This window comes from Phalaenopsis equestris, unplaced genomic scaffold (genome assembly GCF_001263595.1).
Source record: "Phalaenopsis equestris unplaced genomic scaffold, ASM126359v1 Scaffold000061, whole genome shotgun sequence".
NCBI classification, from domain to species: domain Eukaryota; kingdom Viridiplantae; phylum Streptophyta; class Magnoliopsida; order Asparagales; family Orchidaceae; genus Phalaenopsis; species Phalaenopsis equestris.
Genome location: NW_018164503.1, coordinates 371,333 through 395,420, shown reverse-complemented (window position 1 = coordinate 395,420; position 24,088 = coordinate 371,333). Strand labels below are relative to the sequence as shown.

Sequence of the window (24,088 nt, the reverse complement as noted above, 5' to 3'; positions counted from 1 at the left end):
GAGTGAGGCTCGCGGCTAAGGCAACAAAGAACCTAGAAAAGAACCACCAATGATTACTATGCTTTCCTGACAAACATAAGAGAATAACTAAAGTGATTATAATTTTTGGGATGACAAACTTGATTCATCCACAACATTCGAGCCAATCAAGCCTAGCAAGAAGGACCAAATAACACCCAATGACCTCCAATAGGCCTCACGGGTAAGGACCAAAAGGGGAGGCTGGTTCAACCACATCACAAACCCACGGCTAGGCACCAAGAAAACATCAAATTGCGGCCTCATAACCTGCCAAATCAATCAATCAAAACCAAATAACAGCCTTCAAATGGAGACCCCAACACACCAAAACCAGACTCTCGGGTAAGAGCCGAGACCAACAAAAATAAAAAAGAACTAAGCCATTTCTCGGGTAAAAATTAAAACCAACAAAACCATCTCTCGGGTAGGGGCCAAAGACAAGCAAAATAAGCTATCAAAACTCTCGAGTAAAGACAAGTTTTAAGGACTCAATCACGGGCTCTCGAGTAAGAGCTAAAACAAGCAAACCGAGCTCCCAAGTCAAGCCAGGACCGAGCCACAGCTAAGGTTTGAATTCGGGTTACAACCAAAGAATAGAAAACATTTCCATATCCTTAAAACATCAAAATATAGAACTAGCGCATGTTTTACACTAGAACAACTATATAATTCTTCCAAATAAACATAAATTCATTCATCACTTGTATATTTAAGCTAAGACACCCGTGGGATGCCAAAACCGAGCCCAGCAGGGGCCAAAACTGAACTTAAGAAGCACCAAAACCACACCCAACAGTATTAAAATTCAGGCTTCCATAAAAAATAGAGTTCTAGCCATTTCAAGCCAAAACCGAGCCTCCAAACCAAGCCAAAACCGAGCCTCCAAACCAAGAAATAACCTGCATGTCTAAATATTCCAAGCATGAAACAATTCCAACAGATATTTGAACAGGGGAGATGCCTCATGAGGGGCTAAACCAAGCCCTCAAAACAAGCTATAGAGCTTTCCAAATTAAATAATAGCATACATTTCAAGTAAGGGAAAGCCGCAGGAGCTTAACCGAGCCCTCATATATGTATAAAAAGTAAAGTGAACTCTCTAACATTCATTTTAAGCAAAAGCAAGTTTTAAGATGCCAAAGCCGAAACCCCCTAACATGCATGAAAGACCAAATAAATTCTTCAATATCTCATGCTAAACGAAAGATAAATGAAAAGTTTCACAATACACATCCCAACATGCTTGCAAGAGGAGTAACTTATGTCATGCTATATTTCCACCATTCTAAGCAAGTAATCAAATCAAACTCCTGAAACATGCTCACATTTCTATTCTTCACATGCTCTTAAAGTGAATATCTCAAAAATATATGAAAGTAAAGTAAACTAGCATGTTGTACCATCCAACAAAGCCATGCACAAATGCTCGGCAGAGAGAAAACCGAAAAGAAGCAAGGCACCGGAAAAAAAGGGGGGAAGAAGAGGTACCTCCTTAATGCCAATGTAAAGCACTGCAACACAAGAAACCACTTCAAGGAGATGCTCTCACAGAAATCTCCTTCCTAATCTCCTCACAACCAAAATTTCTACTCCTCTCCTCTTTTTGCAAACTTTTTCCAACAACCCCAAAAACCCCAAAAGAAATTATGTTTATAGGCAAAGAAGAGAGGGGAAGAGAAAGAAGATCGCCCCACCACCCACGGTACTCGAATCGGGCCAAAAAGAAAAAAACCGCATTCCCTGCTCACAAAAGGCGAAGCAACCGAAACATCCAGGACCAAGTGGCGAGCCTGTGGCAGCGAGGAAAATATCGGGAAGAAGAGAGAGTTTGCCATGCAAGTGTACCAGGGAGCAAGCTTCCCAGAGTCAGACTACCAAGAAAAGTAAAACCACAGCTCAGGGAGACTGGCACGACTTCAGGAAGGAGGGCCGCGGGCTGAAAGTGTCGGGCAAGGACGAATGAGAAGTCAACTTTCTCTCGCGTGGAGGAGGAGCTCGGTTGGTTCGAGAACGAGAAAGGGAAAGGCCAAGCACGCGAACGGGAGAGAAAGGTATATATATACTAATTCATATGCGATTTACTCGCGCACGACGTCGTAACAAAATGGGTATCCTTCCTAGGCAAAATCGACGTTCCGGACGCACCGGAGCAGTCTGTTTTGTCATCTGGGGTTGCTCGGGCGACGTCGTCGACAATCAGGTAAAAAAAGCGTCAAAATTCAAATTTCACAAAATTTCGACCCATGATCGATCGTCTCAACAAGTTTATTCGAGTCTTCGACAGGTAACGGTGCAGACGATGTGGATTGTAGCAATCAAATGCGTTGATTCTCCGAATTGCGAAATTTGTGTGCGCGGAAGTGTGAATTGTGCAGAAGGTCACCCTAAGGCTCAAAAGGTCCTATAGGAATTCCTTTTGGGTTTCCTCATGTTGGTTTTACCCTTCTAAGTGCTAGAAGTGTGTTGAATTTCTAAAAGAGTACAGAAGTATGTTGAATTTCTAAAACGGACGAGTCTCATTTCTAAGGTTCTAAGATAGTCAAAGGGAGATCTCTAAGGTTAGATCCTAAACCCTAAGAGGAAGACTAGACCTCACCAAAAATGAGGTCAACAATATGTCTATGCAGGATTAATCAGGCAAGTTGTTTTCCTCTAAGATAAAATGTTGGAGAAATTTTGTTTGTCAATGATAGATGTACAGCTCCCTACACGATGTACAACTCCCTACACGTGTCTATAAAGAAGATTTCAGGCTCTAATTAGCTCATACTAGCCTGCCTAAACTCAAAAATATTTCACCAAATTATAATAATTAATATAATTTGGTGATATATATATATATATATATGAAAAGCCCAAGGGCTGATTTTATTGAAATAGAAAAGGATACATAAAGGTAGTATGAGAAGAGTCCAAAGGAGACACCCTACCATATGATAAAAGTACAATAACAAAAAAAAAGAAGATACAGATAGACTCAATAAAATGTAAAACAAATCTAAAATAAGCAGAAAACAAATAGCTAGAGACGAAACAATTTAGTCTTGTCACTTCCTCTAGTTTTAGGAGCGGAAACAGATAACAAACTTTGAAGATTCGGGTCATTGTCAAGAGTCACCAATGTATCATCCATTAAGTTTCCAAGTTGGAGTGAGCCCCCAACCTTCTTCTTCCGCCGAGAAGTGTAAACCTGTCATTTTTCATCGGCAGACTGACTCATGTGATCCTCGATCTGATTTGATGTTAGCATCGCAGTAGAAGGAAAGATAGGCGTCACCGCGATAGGTTCTTAGTGTATGTGAAGTGTGAATTGTTACCTCTGCATTTGATACTTCTTGAATAGGAGCTGCGGGACTATCCTAATTTTCAGTTCGAATATTATCCGTTATAGTATGGTCAGGAAAAGGGACCCAGGAGCAGACACCAACTCCTGTCTTGTGGTGATTCCCTCATCAGGTTGGATGTCATCAGGTTTGCTGGGAGCGCGGTCAGACACATGGGGTGCACTAATAGTGTGTTCCTGCTTTTGACTATTGGTTCTCAACTGTGGGTGCAATCTGAAATATTTCTCCTGCGGGTGTCCAAACATCTTGCGGTGCTTGTAGTAGTAAGGTTTTTTTTTCATAATAATTTTTTGCCAATAACCATTGCGAGCAGATCCAAGCCAGACTTCTTCTACATCTAGTAGTGTGATATCTTGTTCAATAAAAATCCTTGCAATAGAGGGCCTTAAGAAATGAACTATAGGTAAGTCTACTTGCAAAGGTTTTCCAAGGATAGTCTCAATTGCATATAAGATAGGTAGGTCAAAGAAATGAAGCTTGAGTTCAGGTAATGAGAACCAGATAGGTGCAATTGGGGGTTCTTGATTGGGATCAAAATTGGGGGTCCATTTGAGCAATTTTAAATGTTTGCCCTTAATTGTGATGAATTTCTTTGAGAAAATCCTCGTGTAATCATCTTCTGTGTTCAGTTGTATCATAACATGCCTTCCATCGAAATGACCCACCTGTAAATCCCTAACCAGTTTGAAATCTTCAAAAACCTTTCTCATGATCTTCATTTTAGGGCAACCTAATTGGAACTTTCCAATTAATGTAAATTTGTATTTTCCTACACAAGTTGAAATTTCAGCTTCAGAAAAGAAAATTGCTGGTTTGCCCACATTTTTCTCTACTTAATTTATGAGATTGCAATCTTCATTTCTTGCAAACAAATCATGGTAAATCTGCAGGAATACGACATTATCTACGAGGTGAAAAGGGGAGCTGCGTTTGTGAACCGTTGTAGCATAGAAGGGTTTGGAGGTGTTATCACCGGCGAGGGCGACGACGTAGGAAAGCCCTAAGGCCATTACCACAACCAATCTCAACCTGCAGCACAATGAGAAGACGAGTGTCAAAGGGCTTTGTCGCATACCAGGCGGCTCTGTCGCAGAGGAGACGCAACAGAAGCAGACTGGGTGGCTCTGTCACAGAGGAGACGCAACAGAAGCAGGAAAGTGTCGAGCGGTCAAGCGGCTCTGTAGCAGACGAGATGCAGCAGAAGCAGGCGTCGAGCGGCTCTGTAGCAGACGAGACACAGGCAGAAACTGTCGAGCGGCTCTGTCGCAGAGGAGATGCAGCAGAAGCTGACCGGGCGGCTTTGTCACTAATGAGACGCAGCAGAAGCAGAAAAGTGTCGAGCGTTCAAGCGGCTCTGTAGCAGACGAGACGCAGACAAAAACTGTCGAGCGGCTCTGTCGCAGACGAGACGCAGGCACGACCGCAACACTACTGCCAGACGAGACACGAACGCAAACGCAAGACGACGCGAGCGCGAGACGAAGCGAGGAATTACAACGGACAAGCAAATGCCCGATCAACTAATATGAATAAGCTGCACTTCAAGGAATATATATATATATATATATAGTTAGTTAGTTAGTTATTTATTTGTGGTCATATCAAGAGATAAATATTCACTTACCCAAAAATAAATATACGATGCAAATTTTACTCACTCAAACTTAATTATATTCCACAAATCAGTTAACATTCAATTATAGAATTTAATAAATCTATCCTTATTTTTTCTTGCAGCATGATGAAGACAATCGAGAGATACCAAAAGTGCAGCTATAATACAACAGAGACCAGAATTCCATCCAAGGAGACGCAGGTTCCTATTTCTGCTGCTCTAGTTAAATGCAAGTAATCTTCCTCATAGATTAGTGAAATTTCTAATATATATAAAGAAAATAATTATTGCTAATTTTTAAAATTTTATGTCAAATTAAAGAAAAAATAAATAAATAAAGTGTGCATTATATAGACTATATTTGGTATATTTGACATATCATGACTTTATTAAGATTGATATTGAGATGAGTTTGAGCAACCTTTTTTTACTTGAAATTAAAATGTTAGAATTCGGCTCGATTCAAAATTAAAAACCTTTTTAGTTAAGCCAACCTGACTCAGGCTCAGGCTTGATCTGAGTCAACTCAATGTATTTTTGTTATTTATAGAACTCAAAAAGAATTTCAAGAGAACTATACGTAACTGTTAAAAATATAAATTTTTTATTATTTTAAAAGCTGAAGGTATTAAATAATGGGAAAGTTGCTAAGGTTCTTTAAAGTAAATAAAACCTGATCACACTTGAAATTGCTTTGAGTCAATTTTTCAAATCTGCTTTGAGTATACACGGCATTGAGCTATGATTTTATCTCATAAATTGAAAAATAATTGTTTTATAAAAAAAACTAAGAAAAACTAATACTGCAATTGTGCTCTTTTCATAGTTCTTCACTCCCTTTATGGCTTAGCCTACATGATATAAATTTAAGCACTTGAGTTTGTAACTGGGCAAGCAGGGCTCATAATGAAGCTCTTTCTTTGCCTAAGCCTTTTAAAATCTTAAATGAGAGTTTTATCTCTCGTTGAGGCATAAAATACTTTATAGGAATCCTTTAAAATAACTAATTTTTTAGAAAATAATGAACCTTTTTTTTTGCTGCTTTCATGTTTTCAAATGATTTTTTTTTTCATTATAATACAATAATGTGTATATAGATGCAAACATTAAGGTTTAAAAAAAAAAAAGACATTATGTGAAACAGGAGAAGTTGGGCTAGCCAACAGAGGCCCAAGAGGAGGAAAGAATCGCTGTTGATGTGGAGATTGAGGAACCTACAAAACTCATTTTAACCTGTGAAGAAAATCGAAGTCTGATTTGAAAATTAAAAGTTCATTTCCATAGATTATATTTCAATGATTGTGTTCAATTTTTTAAAGGATGATACTATTTTCAGGTTCTTGATTTGGTATTAGAAAAAAAAAATGACATATATCATTGGTTTGGTTTCTCTTTTTCTGCTTATATTTTATGTTGATTTTAGTTTTTGCATTACAAAAATCAGATTTTTTATTTTATTTTATTTTCCAAAATTTTATTATACTTGAACCAAACTGAATAAATTGAAATATGTTACAGCGCAGTTTCGGTTTGGTTCTACTTATAATTTGGTCGAATTGGTTTTGTTTATAATTTAATTTGGTTCAATTTTTGTATTGGTGTTGCCCACAAAGGTATTATACTTGACTAACCTAGTAAACTTGCTTAAATCTAAACTTGACCTCTAACATCCAGCTAGAAACTAGGCCAATTAGCAAAAAAAAAAGTGTGATCATTCCATGAATCTTTAAAATAAAATATTATAAGTAGATAAATTATTTGCTATCAAATTAATCAGGGAGGCCACATGGTCAAGAAAATGATATGATATGGAACCAAAATCAGGGAACAAACAACGACAAAATTGTAACAGGTTGGTGGAAAAACTCAAACGAGGGCTACTCTTGCAAAAATCAAAAGAAAACAAACAAGACACAATGATGATGTATTGTTCAAGAGGTAGATTGTCTCAACTACAACGCTAGAAGTTGCTAGGAATACCACATGAAGAAAAGAAAAACTACAGCTAACAAAACATACATAAAGAAAAAGTAAAACCTAGGTTATCAGCTTTAATATAATATTCTCACAACGCTTCAAACTTTCATCCCAAACTCGTGTAATTTTTCCTCTTTGCATACATGTCTAAAGCCCTTGTGGACCCCTCCTATTTGCTAAGTCGATCGGTCATTGCTCCTAGCTCTCTTGATAGTGCGGTCACCACTTCTAGATCGCTGGATCGTGCAGTCGCCGCTCCTCGCCCCGCCTCATGCTTCTAATGAGTCCAACACTTTGACAGATGGGGCGGGCCAGTCAATTGATGCTCAACCAATCTCGCCCGAGTTGGTTCAACAACTAGCATAATAATACACCCCTCCCAAAGAAGCACCTTGTTTTCAAGATGAACTGATAAAAACTATTTTTGGATCACCTTATAAGGTTCTCACGTTGCTTCATACTATGCCAAACGCTACCACTTAATAAGTAGCTCCTTTGTTCTCGCCTCTCCTTAGTGCAATTCGTCAAGGTCTAAGGATTCTACTATCACCTCCAGGTCCTCTGTCATCATCAGAGTTAGTGACGATGAGAGTGTATGATCTCTGATCACATGCCTCAGCTACAAAACATGGAAGACTTGATGTAGTGCCGATGATAGCGGTAGCCTCAAACAGTACGCTACCATCCCAATGTGTGTCATCACCTAATAAGGTTTGAAATATCATGGTGAAAGTTTCTCACTCTTTTGCCTAGCCAGCGTCTTCTACCTGTAGAGCCTCTGCTTCAAGTAAACTATGTCCCCGGTTTGAATTGCACCTCTCTTCTATGTCCATATGTGTTCCTCTTCATGATCTGTTTAGCTCTCAGAGGATGCTCTTTGAGCTCTACCAATATTCTATTGACCAATTATTGATCAACACTGGATATCGGTGTGGCACTATGACCATAGTGTCTTAGATGGGGTAGACCCCACCCATACAAAATCTTGAAAGGAATAGTTTGCTCTGTTGTATGGTACAAAATAGTGTACCAGTATTCATCCCACACAATCCACTTGGCCCAACCTATCTGATATACAACAATGTAGGTATTCTCCACACTCTTGTTAACAACCTTCGTCGAGCCACGGTCTAAGGGTATTTTGATGTGCTTATCTTAAGGAGTGTTCCTTGTAACCTGAATAGGTCCTTCCAAAACTGGTTGAGGAACACCTTGTCCTTGTCGAATATAATCGATTCTGACACTCCATGCAAACGGACCACTTCTCGCATGAACACCATAGCAACCGAGATCGCAGTGTAGGGGTGTTGTAATTGAATGAAATGTACATACTTGCTCAGGTAAACCACCACCATCAGGATCCCTGTAAACCCTTCTAATCACGACAACCCTTCTATGAAATCCATTATCACTTCTTCCCAAACCTTTTCTGGCAATGCTAAGAGTTGTAACAACCCGCTCGGTGCCATTGCCAAGTTTTTATATCATTGGCACACATCGCACCATGCCACCATGTCTTCCATGCCTCTGCGCATCCCCACCCAATAAAGCTCCGTCGACAAAAAGTTGTATGTCTTTTGCACCCCTAAATCCTTCAACCGCTTTGCCGTGAAACTCCTGCAATAGTATGAGGATGTACTATGATGCCCTTTATAACGTGAACCTCCCATGGTATAATAGCTGATGTTCCCTCAAGGAATATCCTGAATGAGTGTTCGGATCTTGTAGTAACTCTGCCTTTATCTTCCTCAGTCCTTCATCTTGCTCGCAATCTCACCTCGTTGCTTCCCAATAATGGATCAAGGGTGCTGTTAAAGCTGTCAGTTGTGGCTCTTCCACCTTCCTCAACAATGTATATGTGGCTTTATTCTTCAAACCTAGCAAATATTCAATCTCAAAATCATATCCCAGCAACTTGGATAGCCACCTCTGATGCTCTTCAGTCACTATCCTCTACTTCAAAAAATACTTCAAGCGCCTTTACTATGTCCTGACAAAGAAAATGTTGGCTCAATAGATATGGCCACGGTTTCTGAATGGCCAAGACAATAGTCTTCAGCTCCCGCTTGTACACTGACTTGAGCCACGTCCTAACGGTGAAGTAAGCAATTGACTACTGGTTATGAATGAGTACTGCTCTATATTCATATCTTGATGCATATGTCTCTAACACAAATGATCTACTAAAAATTGAAAGTACTAATGTTGGTAGTTTGTTCATGGTCTTTTCAGTTGTTTGAAGATCTGTGTTGCGGCTTCCTCCCACTTGAAATTATTTTTCTTCGGTTGCTCCATCAGTGGACATGTTATCGTGTTGTACCCCTTCACAAATTTTTTATAGTATTTGGTGAGGTTTAAGAATCCCCTCAACTCCTTCAAACTCCTGGGTAAAGGCCAGTCCATCATAGCCTCAGTCTTGGGTGGGTCTGCTGTTACCCTCGCCCTTGTCACCACACGCCCAAGGCACTCCACTTGTAGCTGCGCAAAGGAACATTTCTTCAACTTCACGTACAACTAGTGCTCTCTCCACTTCTCCATGACTGTTCTCAGGTGCTCCACATGCTCATTCTCTGTATAATTAAAGATTGGAATGTCATCATAGAAGATCAGGATGAATTTCCTGAGGTAAGGCTGAAAAACCCTCTTCATGAGCTGTGAAAGACATAAAATGTTTTCATAGATATAATAATTTCCGTCATTTTTATATTATTTAAATTATTTCCCTCTCAATTTTAAAGATATTTTAAATTCAGATGTCTTGATTTGTGTGTCATCTATTGATGTACTAAAATATGACGTAATGGATGTCCTCTCAAGGCAAATCGGACTTCCGGACATGCTTGCTCAGTCTTTTTTTATGATTAGAGGTTGTTTGAGCAACTTTTTAGTGATTATCGAGATGAATTAGGTCCAAATTGCTTGCCGCACTAGTTGTTCGTTGATTTCACCGTACATTATCATTTCAATCACATAATACCTCACTATGAGGAATTTTGATATTTCGTATGCACTCTTCTGGTTTGTTTTATTATCGGAGATCATTTTGGTGATCTCGTTGACGATCGAGATAATTTGAGTTTGAATTAAGCACGTTGCGACGTTGCCCTGTCATTTTCACCGTGCTCTCTTCTTTTGATCATGAAAGTCCCCTCAATGGGTAATTGTGATGTTCTTAATACGACGAAGGAGTTCGTATTGCAAACAAGTATTGTTTGAGGTGAATTTCAAGCATGTTTGAGACATTCTAAATTTGATCGTACTGTGTCACATAATTCATTTGTTGCTCTCGCCATGACCGATTGACTCATTTTGTGGAGTACATGTGTGGGTCAACAAATGCCCCCCAATAAATTTGTTGTGCATCCGAAGCGGACAATGTTTATTGTAAACTTATAAATATTAATCTGGATGCCACACCATGGACTTTGATTTTGTGGATCTCCAAAAATTTTCAAGGATGTCAACACGATGTTTCGAGTACAATTTGATATGTAGGCTTTGTCATCATAGATCAATCTTTAAGCGATGTCGCCTTTATACTTCAGAGAATTTGTTGTAGTTTTGTATATACTTTTAGTAGTACAATTTGCTTAATTAGACAAATGTATTAAATTTCTTCGACTCATCTAACTTAACATTACTGATTTGGCAAAGAAATTAAGCTTGTCTTCTATCCTTTGCTTTCAATATTGATAACATTGGTTAAAATGTGCAAGTCGATGAGCTTGCATTTGGGCTCTATATAAAATTGATGGCAAAAAATTGTCAACCTGTTCAACACTTGGTGGTTTGATAGACGCATTGCCGACAAAATACCATTGGATTACCCTTAGGCTTCCACGAGCACTGAGATAACTTCTCCGAACACGCTCACACGAACCTAATTGTTGTGAAAAACGACGGTAATAAAACAAAAAATGGAACCAGAAAAATTACACGCAGAAAAAAACACCAGAGCAACACACAAATTTATGTGGTTCGGCAAAATTGCCTACGTCCACGGAGCTGCAGAGGATTTTACTACTTCGAGGTATTACAATGTCGAGCGCCTCGACGTTTACAAGAAAATCTTTATTTTCTTCTCTCACTTCCTCACCCACTTCCTCTCCCTCTCTCTTCCTGTATTTCTCTTAGCTCTCAAGAGGACTTGACTTGGCCTTGCTTGGCTTTGCATTGGTCTTGTTTGGCTTTGCTTGGTTTGCATTTTCTTTAAACCAAAAAAGACTATTTATAGAACCATGAGAGCGGCAGGTGAAAACCAAAAAAGACTATTTATAGAACCATGAGAGCGACAGGTGAAAGCGGTAGGTGGGAGGTAGGTGAGCGGTAGGTGGGATATGGTAGGTGAGCGGTAGGTGGGTGTGGTAGGTATAGGTGAATGGTAGATGAGATACTTAATTAAGAAGCTAATTAAATTCGGCGGATCGGGTCTCCACATTACCCAACAATTCTCCCAATTGGAGACTGAGACACTGACTACATCACCTACTGGCAACATAATCTACTATCATCTACTAGTTGTACCTACTAGTTGTACCAACCTTTTCCTCAAACATGATATCCTCCACCTCTGCAACTCAAAGCTCATGTCTTCATATCAGAAGACCAACTGAATCACGAGTAACACCCTCAGTTGACATATCACCGTCAACATAGCTTCGCACCACCAAGCTCTTTCCTGGGTTACTTTTGTATCTGCTTACAACTCCCACTGTATGAACAATATCCTGCCCCTGCTGAAAGCCCTTTTCAACAAGTCCAGCATTGTACTTTTTACTGCCACTAAACACAGTCTTCACCCGGTACACCCACTTGTTGTGCAATGTCTTCCTCAAGTTCTGCCAGCTCCCAAGTCTGATTCCCTGGTAGTGAATCCGTCTCCTCCTTCTTGGTCAGTTCCCACTTGCTCGAATTCTCATTTTGCAAGATTTCTTCATAACTCTGTGGTTCTCCACCATTTGTCTGTATAAAGTCTGGTTTTCCCGTCTTTGGCGCTCTGCCATTTTTCAGGAAACGGTCCTTCTTCTGCTTCCTCATAATGCACTTCTGACTCATGTGTCCACGCCTGAGTAAACCTGTAGTCATATATAGTGTGTCAGTTTTCTTACCCCGAGCCATTACTAATGCTCATTTGGTAACCTTCCATGTGCTATCTGAGAACACCACTGAATGACCACCCTCATTGAGCTGCCCAACGGAGATGAGATTTTTCTTTAACTCAGGAACGTGTCTGACCTTTTGCAATGTCCATCTGCTCTTATTAGGGAGTGCAATATCAACGTCTCCCATCCCCACCACGTCCAGAGTTTTTCCATCAGTCAGATGTACCTTCCTTAAGTTACCTGCAACATAATTTCACATTAACTCCTGACGGAAAGTTGTATAGAATGAAGCCCCTGAATCCAGTATCGAGTCATCAACAGAACTGTAAAGTGTCAGAAATAGTGCATCCTGTATTTCTTCAGTTACAACATTAGCGCCATCATTCTCATTCTTCTTAGAATTCCTACAGTTTCTTTTTATGTGGTCAGCCTTACCACAATTCCAACAGGTTGTCTGCTGACCAGAATTTGATTTTGATCTTCCTCTGTTTGAGTTTCTGTCATATAATTTCCCTCTGAAATCAAAATTCAGTGCCAAACTTGAACACGAGGCATCCTCAGAATTCTTCTTACGCACCTCCTCAGTTAAAATCAAATCAATAATATCACAATAATATCATCAGATGTCAACTTGAATTTACCTGCAGAACTGCTAACTACCATCCTCATGACTTCCCAGCTATTTAATAATGAAGCCAACAATATCAGTGCACGTATCTCATCATCAAAATCAATTTCAACAGACGACAATTGATTTGTGATAGTATTAAAATTATTCAAGTGTTGAGCAACAGAGACACCTTTCAACATCTTCAAGTTAAATAATTTTTTCATCAGATGCACCTTGTTATTCGTCGATGGCTTTTCGTACATACCTGATAAAGCCGTCATGAGATCTGCAGTAGTCATCTTCTGGATGACGTTGTGGGCAACCGATCTCGACAGGGTTAATCGTATAACCCCCAAAACCTATAGATCCAACAGATTCCATTCCGCCTCTTCTATATTTTTTGGTCATTTTCTCAGTAACGGAAGATGAAGTTTCTTTTCATAGAGGTATTCCTCTATCTGCATCCTCTAGTAAGCAAAATGTGTGTCATTGAACTTCTCGATCCCCGATGTCATCACTTCGTCTCCGCCCATCGTTCTTCCTTAGATTGGAACCCAAGCTCTGATACCAGTTGTTAAAAACAATGACAATAAAGCGAAAAATGGAATGAGAAAAATTGCACGTAGAAAAAAAAACACCAGAGAGACACATAGATTTACGTTGTTCGACAACATTTCCTGCGTTCACGGAGCTGCAGAAGATTTTACTACTTCGAGGAATTATACCGTCGAAAGCTTCGATGTTTACAAGAAAATCTCTATTTTCTTCTCTCACTTCCTCTCTCTCTCTCTTTCTCTCTTTCTATTAGCTCTCAAGAGGACTTGGCTTGGCCTTGCTTGGTTTGCATTTTCTTTAAACCAAAAGAGACTATTTATAGAACCATGAGAGCGGTAGGTGGGAGGTAGGTAAGCGGTAGGTGGGATGTGGTAGGTGAGCGGTAGGTGGGATATGGTAGGTGAGCGGTAGGTGAGATACTTAATTAAGAAGCTAATTAAATTCGGTGGACCGGATCTCCACATTACCCAACACCTAATACCTTAAATAAAAACTTATAAACCTTCATTGGAAGTCTCCACCCTCCTCCTCTCGGAGTTATAGGGGGACTCTCTTAGCATTAAATGATGACCTCCTCGTGTCCTCTCATTCGACTTCCTTCCATTTTGATTTAGCCAAATTCCCCTACCAACTCTTCGTTAAGGTTTGCAACTCGAGCGGTCAATATGGCATTGTACTGCACTCCATGAGCTTCATCAACTTATCTCGCATTTCTTTAATACTCTCGAATCCGTCCTCTATTTGACTCTCTTTGGAAGAAAACATGTCCTCTATGGTGGCGAATGTTTTCATCTCGATTTTATTTTCCCAACTTCTCTTTCCAACACATCCACTTTTTTTTTGACATCTCTGTAATATCTTGCTCTGATACAAATTTGATATGATCTATAACCAAAATCAGTAAACAAACGCCGATAAAATTATAAGAAGTAGGTGAAAAAACTCAAACAATGGCTGCTCTTACGAAAATCAAAAGAAAATAAGCAAGATACAATGATGATCTATAGTTCAAGAGTAGATCGCCTCTCCCTCAACCCTAGACATTGCTCGAAACACCACAAAAAAGAATGAAAAACTGCAGCCAACAAAACATGTATAAAGAGAAAGCAAACCCTAGGTTATTAGCCCTAATATAATCATCTCATAACACTTCAAAATTCCCCCCCCCCTAAACTCCTCTAATTTTTTCTCTTTGCATACGTGATTAATGTCTTCGTGTACCCCTCCCATTCATTGGATCATTCAATCGTTGCTCATTGCTTGCTGGATCGTGCGATCGCGGTTCCTGGTACCACCTTGCGCTCCTGATGAGCAGTTCTGTTCTTTGACAAATGATGCAAACCACTTTATTGATTCTTGACCGGTCTCGTCTGTGCCAGCTCAACAACACACAAAAAAAAATTAGCATGAAGTGGAGAGTGTGTAGATTAAAAAATGTTACCCAAAATTGGCATTTTGGTAAACTCAATGGTTACACTAATGTGCTTGTGCTTCTCTGTTAAAATCAAGATGCACTCATTTGATGAAAATAAGATAATGAGAACTTTTTATTACATGTTTTAGCTGTTTGGAATGAAGAATGCGCGAGCCACACACCACTAGCTCATCAATAATGTGTTTTTGCACTGAAAAAAAGGAATGATGAATAATGTATTGGCAAGTTATCAGAGAGAATTTTCTAATTGAAAATCCAAAAGTTTAATTGGAAACTTTTGCTACCTTCAAAGGAAAACATGAAGTTGAAACGAATGAAATGCCTTTTTTTCTAATACCGGCTAGTTCCCAGAGTTAATGATGAAATAAGTTGATATGTGTTTTAATATTGATAAGGTTAGTTCAACTCCGAAGTCCCTATCATTGATAAGCTTACAAATAGGCTTGTGGGGTTAAGTTGATTCATCTCATACTTAGGGGAGTGAAACACCTCCATTCAATGTCTAGAAAAAGTCAAAGTTCGAGTGGAAAATCGAGTATGATGTGACATTCACCATTAGAAATACTATTTTTGTAATTGTGAGTTTATGATAAGAAAATTAATTTTATTCTTGTAGGAGGGGAATGGAGGCAAAAATAGCATATATATTATGTTAGCAAAATCATTGGTGATCTAAAGAAAATGTACCTCCTAATATAAATAATAGTATTTTCAAAAATATTTAATAAAGGCTATACCGATTAAATTATTTGTTTGATGTCAGGTAAACTGAAGCTACCTAAATGGCTCGCAAGGTGGTAAATTGAACTTAAGGAATACAATATCAAATGATTTTATTAGTTTGCTATTAGTGCTTAAACTTTGGAGAATTTTGCCATTGAGTATGCACTAAAGGAGCTATCCTAAAATTGATTGGAATAAATGGAGCTTATATTTTGTTAATTAATGGTTCCATAAGAAAAAAATAATCAAGTAGGTGTGGTGCACTTATGCCCTAAAGGAGTTACTGCCACTTATAGTGTTTGGCTAGGTTTTTATGCATTCAACAATCATGCAAAGTATAAAGTATTACTTATTGTATTGAGATTAGTAGCCCAAACAAGAATGAAACATAGTTTTGCTTGTAGACTCACAACTAGTGATCAATCAGTTTTTTTCCGACTAATGAAGTGTGGGACTTAATTTCAATGAGCGTGTACTTTGTTCGTGCTAGAAACAATCAGAGATGGTTCTTGTTGGTACTAGATTGCTACTTCATAAAGTGGGAAAAAGTGAAAGCATTTGTCAAAGCAACCACTAAAATAATAATTAAATTACACTAGTCAAAAACCTTCAAAAGGTTTATGCCGCCACTTGTAATTATCGCCAATAATAACACACAATTTAATAACAATAAATTAATCAAATTTTATAACTGTTGAGGATATATTTCTTATGTTAGTAATCCTTGGACAAGCTAAGGCTACAAATTAACAACATAATTATCAACTTACATAACAATAAGTTGGATGGTTAATAAGGTGTTTGTACTATGAAATATATTTGCCATACTACTCTCTTATCATCAGCGATGAGGCTCCATTCATGCCAAAGCTTAGGTCAAAAGTTCTGATGCCAATCAAACTTTAAAATAATATTAGTTAGATCTTTCATGCTAACATAATAATTCCTTAAGAAGTTTGAAGAAGATATAAATGGAATGTGATTGAAGTGCAAGTTGAGCTTGACTTATAGGATGGAATGTTGGTGGGAAACACCCAACAAAATCAATTGTTTGAAAGCTAGAGCACTTGAGTACTTAAGAGGCATAACCAATCAAGGAGTTTTCAACCAAGCGGGTTGATATTGAGAAGAGTGAAGCCATCTGAGATTTTCATCATTAGAACCATTAATAACCCAAGGTCTTATATGTTTCAAGGCAGTGGAGGCTAAAAAATCTCTAGAACTTAGCGTGCCTTTAACAAAAGCCAAATCATGCTTTAGAAAAAAGAAATTTTATACAATTAGCAAATTTATCTTTAGATATTGAGTTTGCTTTGTAGGAAGAACTCCTTGAAATCAAGGAAAGAGTTTGCAAAGTAGATCCAAAAAACCCCTTGTTTTTTATGGGAACTAACTAATCATATTAGCATCTTATTTTATGTATAAATATCATATCAGTCGTTATTCTACCCACTTATTCTCCAGTGTATTCAAAAGAACTTGTTGCCACCTTACACAAGGACTATAAACACCCAACCATAAAATATTTAAATTATTGACCAAACTATTTGTGAGTATACAAGATTGACCATTAGTCATGAATTACACTCGACACTCTTTTATATCAATTACTTATCATTATTTGTGACAAATATCATTCCGTGCTCATGTCTTAAGGGTCTCATTATATATTTGAATTTTTACCAGTTATATTGTTTACTTGTGACCAATCATTAGAATCTTAAACTTATCTAAAATTTGGCAGTAGCACTAAGATTATTGTTCTATGTGATAATTAAAGTTGTTAACTATATTTTTTTTATTTCTAAAGGCTTTTTTTTTACATGTAACTCCGTTTTTTAGCATTGTGTATATTAAACTAATTTTGCAATTTTTCAATCTATGAGTTTTGACTTAGATGTTGTTGCTTCATATCGAAGCAGAACAATTATCAGGAATATTTAAAGTTGAAAGCAAAAGTTGAATATCTACAACGGTCACAAAGGTTGCTCAAATGTTTTCTTTTTCTTGGCTAAATTCATGCTTTATAATTATGGATTATTTTAACTGCATGATCTATTTTAAAATGCAATACATCTACAGAAATCTTCTAGGAGAGGACCTAGCTCTACTGACCACAAAGGAACTAGAGCAACTAGAACACGAATTAGAAATGTCTCTCAAAAAAATCCGATCAACTAAGGTAATCAGTAATAGTTTTGCATTAAATTGCTATTAGAATGGTTAAGCACATCATACACTATAATAAAATATTTTTTTATTATTGTTTTGTCTTGTCATTAAAATATTTATGCTTATGTATTTTTGCAAAGTTAAAAATATTTTTATAAAACATAGCTACTTTTACACCCTATTATCCATGCCGAAGACAAACATTATATATATATATATATATATATATATTATTTATACAATACAATCAACTTAATTATAAAAATGCATGAAAAATTCTTTTAATGGTTGAGATTGATTCCATAAAATCATATTAATTTTTTTAAAATATTAGAGCTGTCAAACCCAGCCATTAAAATAGATTCCATGAAGGTAATGTACAACGCAACTATCATTGTATCTGTAAAGGTCTGTCGGAATCTTACTAAACGAATAGATTGAAATGTCTATATTGTCCATACATATTAGATGAGTTGACTTCATATGTTAACGACCTCAAATTTATTGATAGTGTACAAATAGTTATGGTATGTCTTTTTGTTTTCTATGAACTACACAAATAATCAATAAAAACATTCCTTTTATGACTTTTGTTATTTAGTTTTCTAAGTGAATGATCAATCACTTAATCCATAAATATGACAAATAATAAACTGTTTTCAAAGATGTTCATTAAAACAATATTGATAATCTTAAAATTTTAATCAAAAGCTAACATAAGGTACAACACCAGCTGCACAATAAGCAATTATTTAACACCACCAAACCAATCAATGACCTCTATCATTGACACAACCACCAGTAATCATATGTACTCTGCATAAAATTTTGCTCTGTAGTGTTTACATGGAAGGATATGAAGATTAGAAAAAAACATTTATATATCCCTTCTTATTTATTTACTTCTTAAGTATAGCTAAAATCGTCAGCTTAATTTTTATGGTTTTAGAGATTAATGTGTAAAGGCATCCCTACTTTAAGCTCATACTTATGATAACCACCTTTCTTCCTACTTCAATTCTGACATGGATCCCTCGATGATGTCAACTATGCAAAAAGATCAACGGTGTCAACTATGCAAAAAGACCCCCTCTTAAGTTGGGAGGCATTTTTATTCCTTCTTACCTCAAAATTCTGATGTCAAAAAAAAAAAAACAAAAAAAACATGATTAACATTCATCTCACATTGAAGAATCATTCAACATGTTGATCATAAGTCCTGCTTTTAGCTATTAGTTCTAATGGATATTTGGATGACTTTACTCCATTCCTTGCTAAACACAATATTCATGATGATGCTCAAATCATCTCTTATTCTTAATACTATATGTGAATGCTTATCAATGAGAACCTTATTGTGCATTCATCTCCACCATCTTAGCTCATGTTCCCACTCTCAGCTCTTGCATAAAATTTGGACAATCATTAAAATATAGGTGCAATCCACAAGTTATTCTTGCATCATTCATAAAAAAAAAAATAATCTTTATCACATCTCAATGAAGGATAAAATCATATCCCTTACCGGTTAGCTTCATTTTAGCTATATATGCTCTTCCTAAAATACTATAAATGTTAGGACCCTATATTAAGTAAATCTCTGTATCTCATAGCATCCACACCACTCTAGCTCACATCTATAGTAGTAACTTCACCCGCTTTAACACTCATTCAACTCTAGAGCATTCCCTTAGATCTCATAGCATCGTCACACCTCAGTTACTCTCTTGAAAAGTCAACACGCCTTTAGGTTTGCCACCAACTCACGTATCACACCATCGTTCACCCTATAATCCAATAACTCCCACTCCACACCTTTTCCTTCTACCCTCATCAAAGCCAACTGCAGATTCAATTTGGCACATCACTGACGCCCATAATGAATTCTAATGCTCGCTCTTCTCAAAATTGGTAATCTTAAGCCAAAGCAGAAATTTAGCTTCGCTAACATTATCAAACTACATGATTCCAACTAAAATACTTTTATAATTAAAGAGGGATAAAGAAGAACAGTAATGTCTTGAGAGTTTTGAGTTATATAATCCCAAGGCACAAGATTCGTATCCTCCATTTCCATCTCAAAATCTCTTGGGCAATCAATGACATTCAAAATCAAATACCACTTAAATGTCTCAATTGTTTGACATATGACACGACTTATCAATTGTTACTTTTCTATAATATAATGACATAAAGACCATTAGACTTCATAGTAATATGTCTTTCACATTTGCACAAATCATATCAAAATTAGTTATCACTTCTTTAGGACTGCATAAAATCAAAGACACTTTTGTTCGCGATGTAGCATCTTTGGATCAACTCTAACATCTTCAAGAATGCTCTGTCTATCGTTTGCTTCAATCACCTTCGAGATGAGCAACCGGCCTCCGATACATATTTCAACTTGATAGGAGGGGAAGAGATGATAACCGTACACAATCATAACCAAAATTTGTCAAAATATACAGCACAAACATAGTAGCCATCATAATTACTCATTCAAAACCACCAAACTAATCACATTCCTTTATCAAAAGTAGACTTAGCCATCTGCATCCTAACTCGAGATACTCCCTTTCATAAATTGATGATATTATAGTTCTTACATGGAATGAAATGAAAAAGCACATTAAAATTGTCTCATTTCTCCATCTTCTTTATTTAATTCAAACCATCTTTAGCTTAGTTTTTAATATAAGCATGATAACATAGTTTTAATATAATGTACATTTTTATTATATGCTTATGCATTTTCTATCATCAATTGTCTCAACTTCAGCTATTTAAGATTAATTTTGTGAGTTCTTTCTTTTATTCTTGTTGAGTTGTATAAATGTATTAATTTTAATTTAGATAAAATATTTGTGCGTAGTTGTTGACCTCAATAATTTCTTAATTATGTGATGTCAATAAGCCTAGCTCAAGTCGCGAAAGAGATTCACACCGACTCTTTTAATAATGGAAAGGTGATGAAATATTTCTGAATATGAAATGGGTCATTACATCTCCAACAGCCTAAGCTGCTCAACAATTCAACCCACAGTGAATTACAATTTTCATTCTTAGGTAGGTGCCATATTTGTAAAAATTGAACTTTAGGTGTTAGACATGTAAATACGTAAGAATTCAGTGATATGTACATCAATCTTCCAATTTAAAAAAAAATGAAGATGAGAAATGAGACTTCGATTTAAGAAAGGCAAATGGCTATGAAATGAATGCAGACTTCTCTATTCTAGCTTAGGTCAAGCATATTTTTCAGTTTTAAGGAAGTCAACTTCAAATGAAATTACCAAACAAGCATAACTATTATCTTCTCTTGAAAAGAGGTAATCTAACCGCACATTTTCATTAAATTTTGAACTATTTGATAACAGGGTTTACGCCCTTAGCTATTTTAATTGGATTGTGATGCTCGTTCTTTATTTCTATGGAAGGAATGAAATTCACATTTCTTTTTACATGTGATCTAAAAAAAAATATTAAAAATGTTATTTACCTCCCCTTGATGTGTCTCCAAAATAATCTTACCATCGGTCACGAATCACGATGCATTCTAAGTAACGAGCATTTCAATTTCAAATTCAAAATCATCTAAACCCACCCTGACTTTATCAAGTTCATAGACAAACTGTCTTGATAAGACGAAACCAATGACACTGAAAATGATTTGATCAAGCCTGGATCAAGCATTTAAAGAGCAATTAACAAGTTTAGAACATTAATTGGAGGGTCAAACAAACTCTAAATTTAACATAGTTATATTCAAATCAAGCATCTCAGTGAGAAGAATCTTATGAGCCCAAAATCATTTAATTCTATGGTCCATTAAACATTTAAATGCTAAAGAGATGATGTGGACAAACCGTTAGATGAAGTGATTTGAGAGGTTAGGCCTCTCCCTCTTAGGCCTTGTCAATCACGAACGATCATTCCCAAGTGTTCTTCGATCGTGAGACGTAATTGAGCGGCATATAACTATTACCAAGTCTCCAACCACGAAGATCTTTAGCCTTACCAACTTGTCGTGAGTCGGGCCATTTTGGCGCGGTATAGCTCGAGGTTTTGTCTGACCTGTAGTCGAACTCCCTCGAGGCTATTCAACTCTTCCAACCTGAGTCAGATATTATCGTCACTTTTGACGTTCTAGCTTAGAAAAACTCGCAACGAAGGCAGTTCGACTTCCAAGGGAAGGATTGCTTCAGTCCCAAACGTCAAAGCGTAAGTCATAGAGCTAGTGGGGGTACGATATGTCGTACGGTACACCCACAAAGCCTCAAAGAGCTTTCATGTCATTCCTTTTTGTTAACATGAAGAATATTCTTAATGAGGTTTACTAAGGTCTTACTGAAAGCATCAACTAGAACGAGGTGGTGGAAGCGCTGCAGGATTCATGTGCTCTGCGCGAGATTGCGTGAGACGGGATTCATTTGATTTGCACGAGTTTGCGTAAATCACACAATCGAAGGAGGGACGAATATAATCGGGGGAAAGGAAAAAAACTTTGGTTCTTACATTACATATCCCACATCTAAACTTTCATATTTACATACATTGCACTTTGGTGTTTTAAACATATGCATGAAAATGTTTATTTCACTTTTAAAGTGATAAGAGTGATATTTTTTAATGTGATATTTACAACTTGAGTGATATGTGCATAAATATGAAAGTTTATGCCTGGGATATGTAAATACATAAGAATTGTGTGATATGTATGTAAATGCCCTAGAAATATAAGCAGAGAAAATCCAACATCTTACCAGGAGAGGATGGCATGAAACTTTCTATAAATATATTTGAAGCTTTTCTTACTATTTCAAGTCCAGAACAGAATTTGTAATTATTTAGATCTGAAATATTGTATCTCTTCTCGGTCTTTTCAGAGCCAGTTGATGCTTGATCAACTATGTGATCTCAAAAGGAAGGTATCTCCATGATCTCATTTCAATAAATTCAATAGATCTTTACATGACCTTCGATTGAATTATTAAATAAGGCTAACTTTATTGGTAATGAAAATTATCTCCAATTTAGGAGCAAATGTTGCAGGAAGCTAACAAAGCTCTGAGAATGAAGGTATGGTGATTACATATTGTTTGGTTTTATGTTAGTTTTTTTGAACGATTGCACATAACTAGGTATCATTATACTTTTCCAAATTCAAACAAGCATTTAAAATTTTTCCAGAGTTTATCTTACCATCATTTTTTGTGAAGCATATGCCTAAATTGTTTTTCAAAGGGAGTTATAAAAATGTTACAGCTTATATGATCAATATTTCTAACACTAATACAAGAGCAAACATTATGGCATATGCCTAAATGTTAAATCTTTCATATCACATAACCAATGCCACTATTTTAACTTTTAAAAATTCAAATACACCTTCCAATGCATATGTAATGCGATACATTAAAGTGATGCATATGTAATGCGAGACATGAAAGTTTGAAGTATAGGCGTTAGATATGTAAATACATAAGTACTGAGTGTAATGTATGTAAATCTCTCCTTAAAATAATTTAACTCTCCATAACATGGCACCTCCATGCCATCATGATCTTCATATGTTTCAAATATTCACTGTTTTAACAGCATTTAAATGCCACAGTTGCAAGAAGACGAGCCGGAAATGCCCCTCCAGTTGTCCTGGTCTGGTGGCCGCACAGCCGGAAATGCCAGAAGCCCCTGCGGCCGTCAACCTCAATCGGATGTATTCTTTCAGCCCTTGCCTTGTGACCCTACTCTGCAAATTGGGTAACATTCAATCCAATTCGCTCCCCTCATCCAATGGAATCTTGTGCTTGTTCTGCTTCTAAGGGCTTGTTTGAGTTTATTTGTGTTTTTTTTATTATTATTTTAAAAAACATGTTTGTTTATAATATTATTTTGACTATTTTAAAAACAACTAAACAATTTATAACATCTCATGCAAATAATAAAAAAGAGAGCATGAAAGCAAAAGCAATCGCAAGCATCCCCTAAATGCCTGAAATTTACATTCCTCTTAGGCTACATTTGGTTGTTTGAACTTATCATAAACTAACATTTTGCATGATAAAATCAGCTAATTCCACTTACAATCAACCAAATGACCTCTCAACACAGCAACAATTCAGCCAATTATTTTGTTTATGTCTAACATTTAGATGCATCTTTATTTATCATCACAGATATAACCCAATCTGTATAGAAGAGCAATTGAACAACGGATCGTCCTCTCATAATATCAATGGCTTCCTTCCAGGATGGATGTGATTATCACTTAAATCTCTTAAAAGTCATCACCTTTCATATTCTGCTACATATTTTATATCTTCCAGCTTGGGGAAGAATGTGCTCAAAAGAAAACATGAAAAAGATCATACAATAAGGTTGACTAAGGCATTTGTATTTTGTAGTACCTTGATTTTTGTGTATGTAATGTATAGTGGAGTAGAACAAGAAGCTTATTTTGAACACAAATATGCAGGCATTGAATTATTCAAGGATAATGTAACAGTGTACCATATATTTTCATATTTATAT

At 36.7% G+C, this 24,088-nt stretch overlaps 1 protein-coding gene across 2 annotated transcripts in view; it reads left to right on the top strand.

Moving 5' to 3' along the window:
• Positions 1 to 24,088, top strand: part of LOC110019564 (MADS-box protein CMB1-like) — a 30,116-nt gene extending 6,028 nt beyond the window's left edge. Inside the window, exons 2-8 of one of the 2 annotated variants that reach the window (XM_020717282.1) lie at positions 5,103 to 5,181; positions 17,305 to 17,366; positions 17,465 to 17,564; positions 22,444 to 22,485; positions 22,595 to 22,636; positions 23,172 to 23,317; positions 23,734 to 24,088. In XM_020717282.1, the coding sequence (XP_020572941.1) occupies positions 5,103 to 5,181; positions 17,305 to 17,366; positions 17,465 to 17,564; positions 22,444 to 22,485; positions 22,595 to 22,636; positions 23,172 to 23,317; positions 23,734 to 23,818 (556 nt within the window). In that variant the 3' untranslated portion in view covers positions 23,819 to 24,088. The remainder of the gene's footprint in view (positions 1 to 5,102; positions 5,182 to 17,304; positions 17,367 to 17,464; positions 17,565 to 22,443; positions 22,486 to 22,594; positions 22,637 to 23,171; positions 23,318 to 23,733) is intronic. The other variant, XM_020717283.1, reaches the window with a different exon arrangement.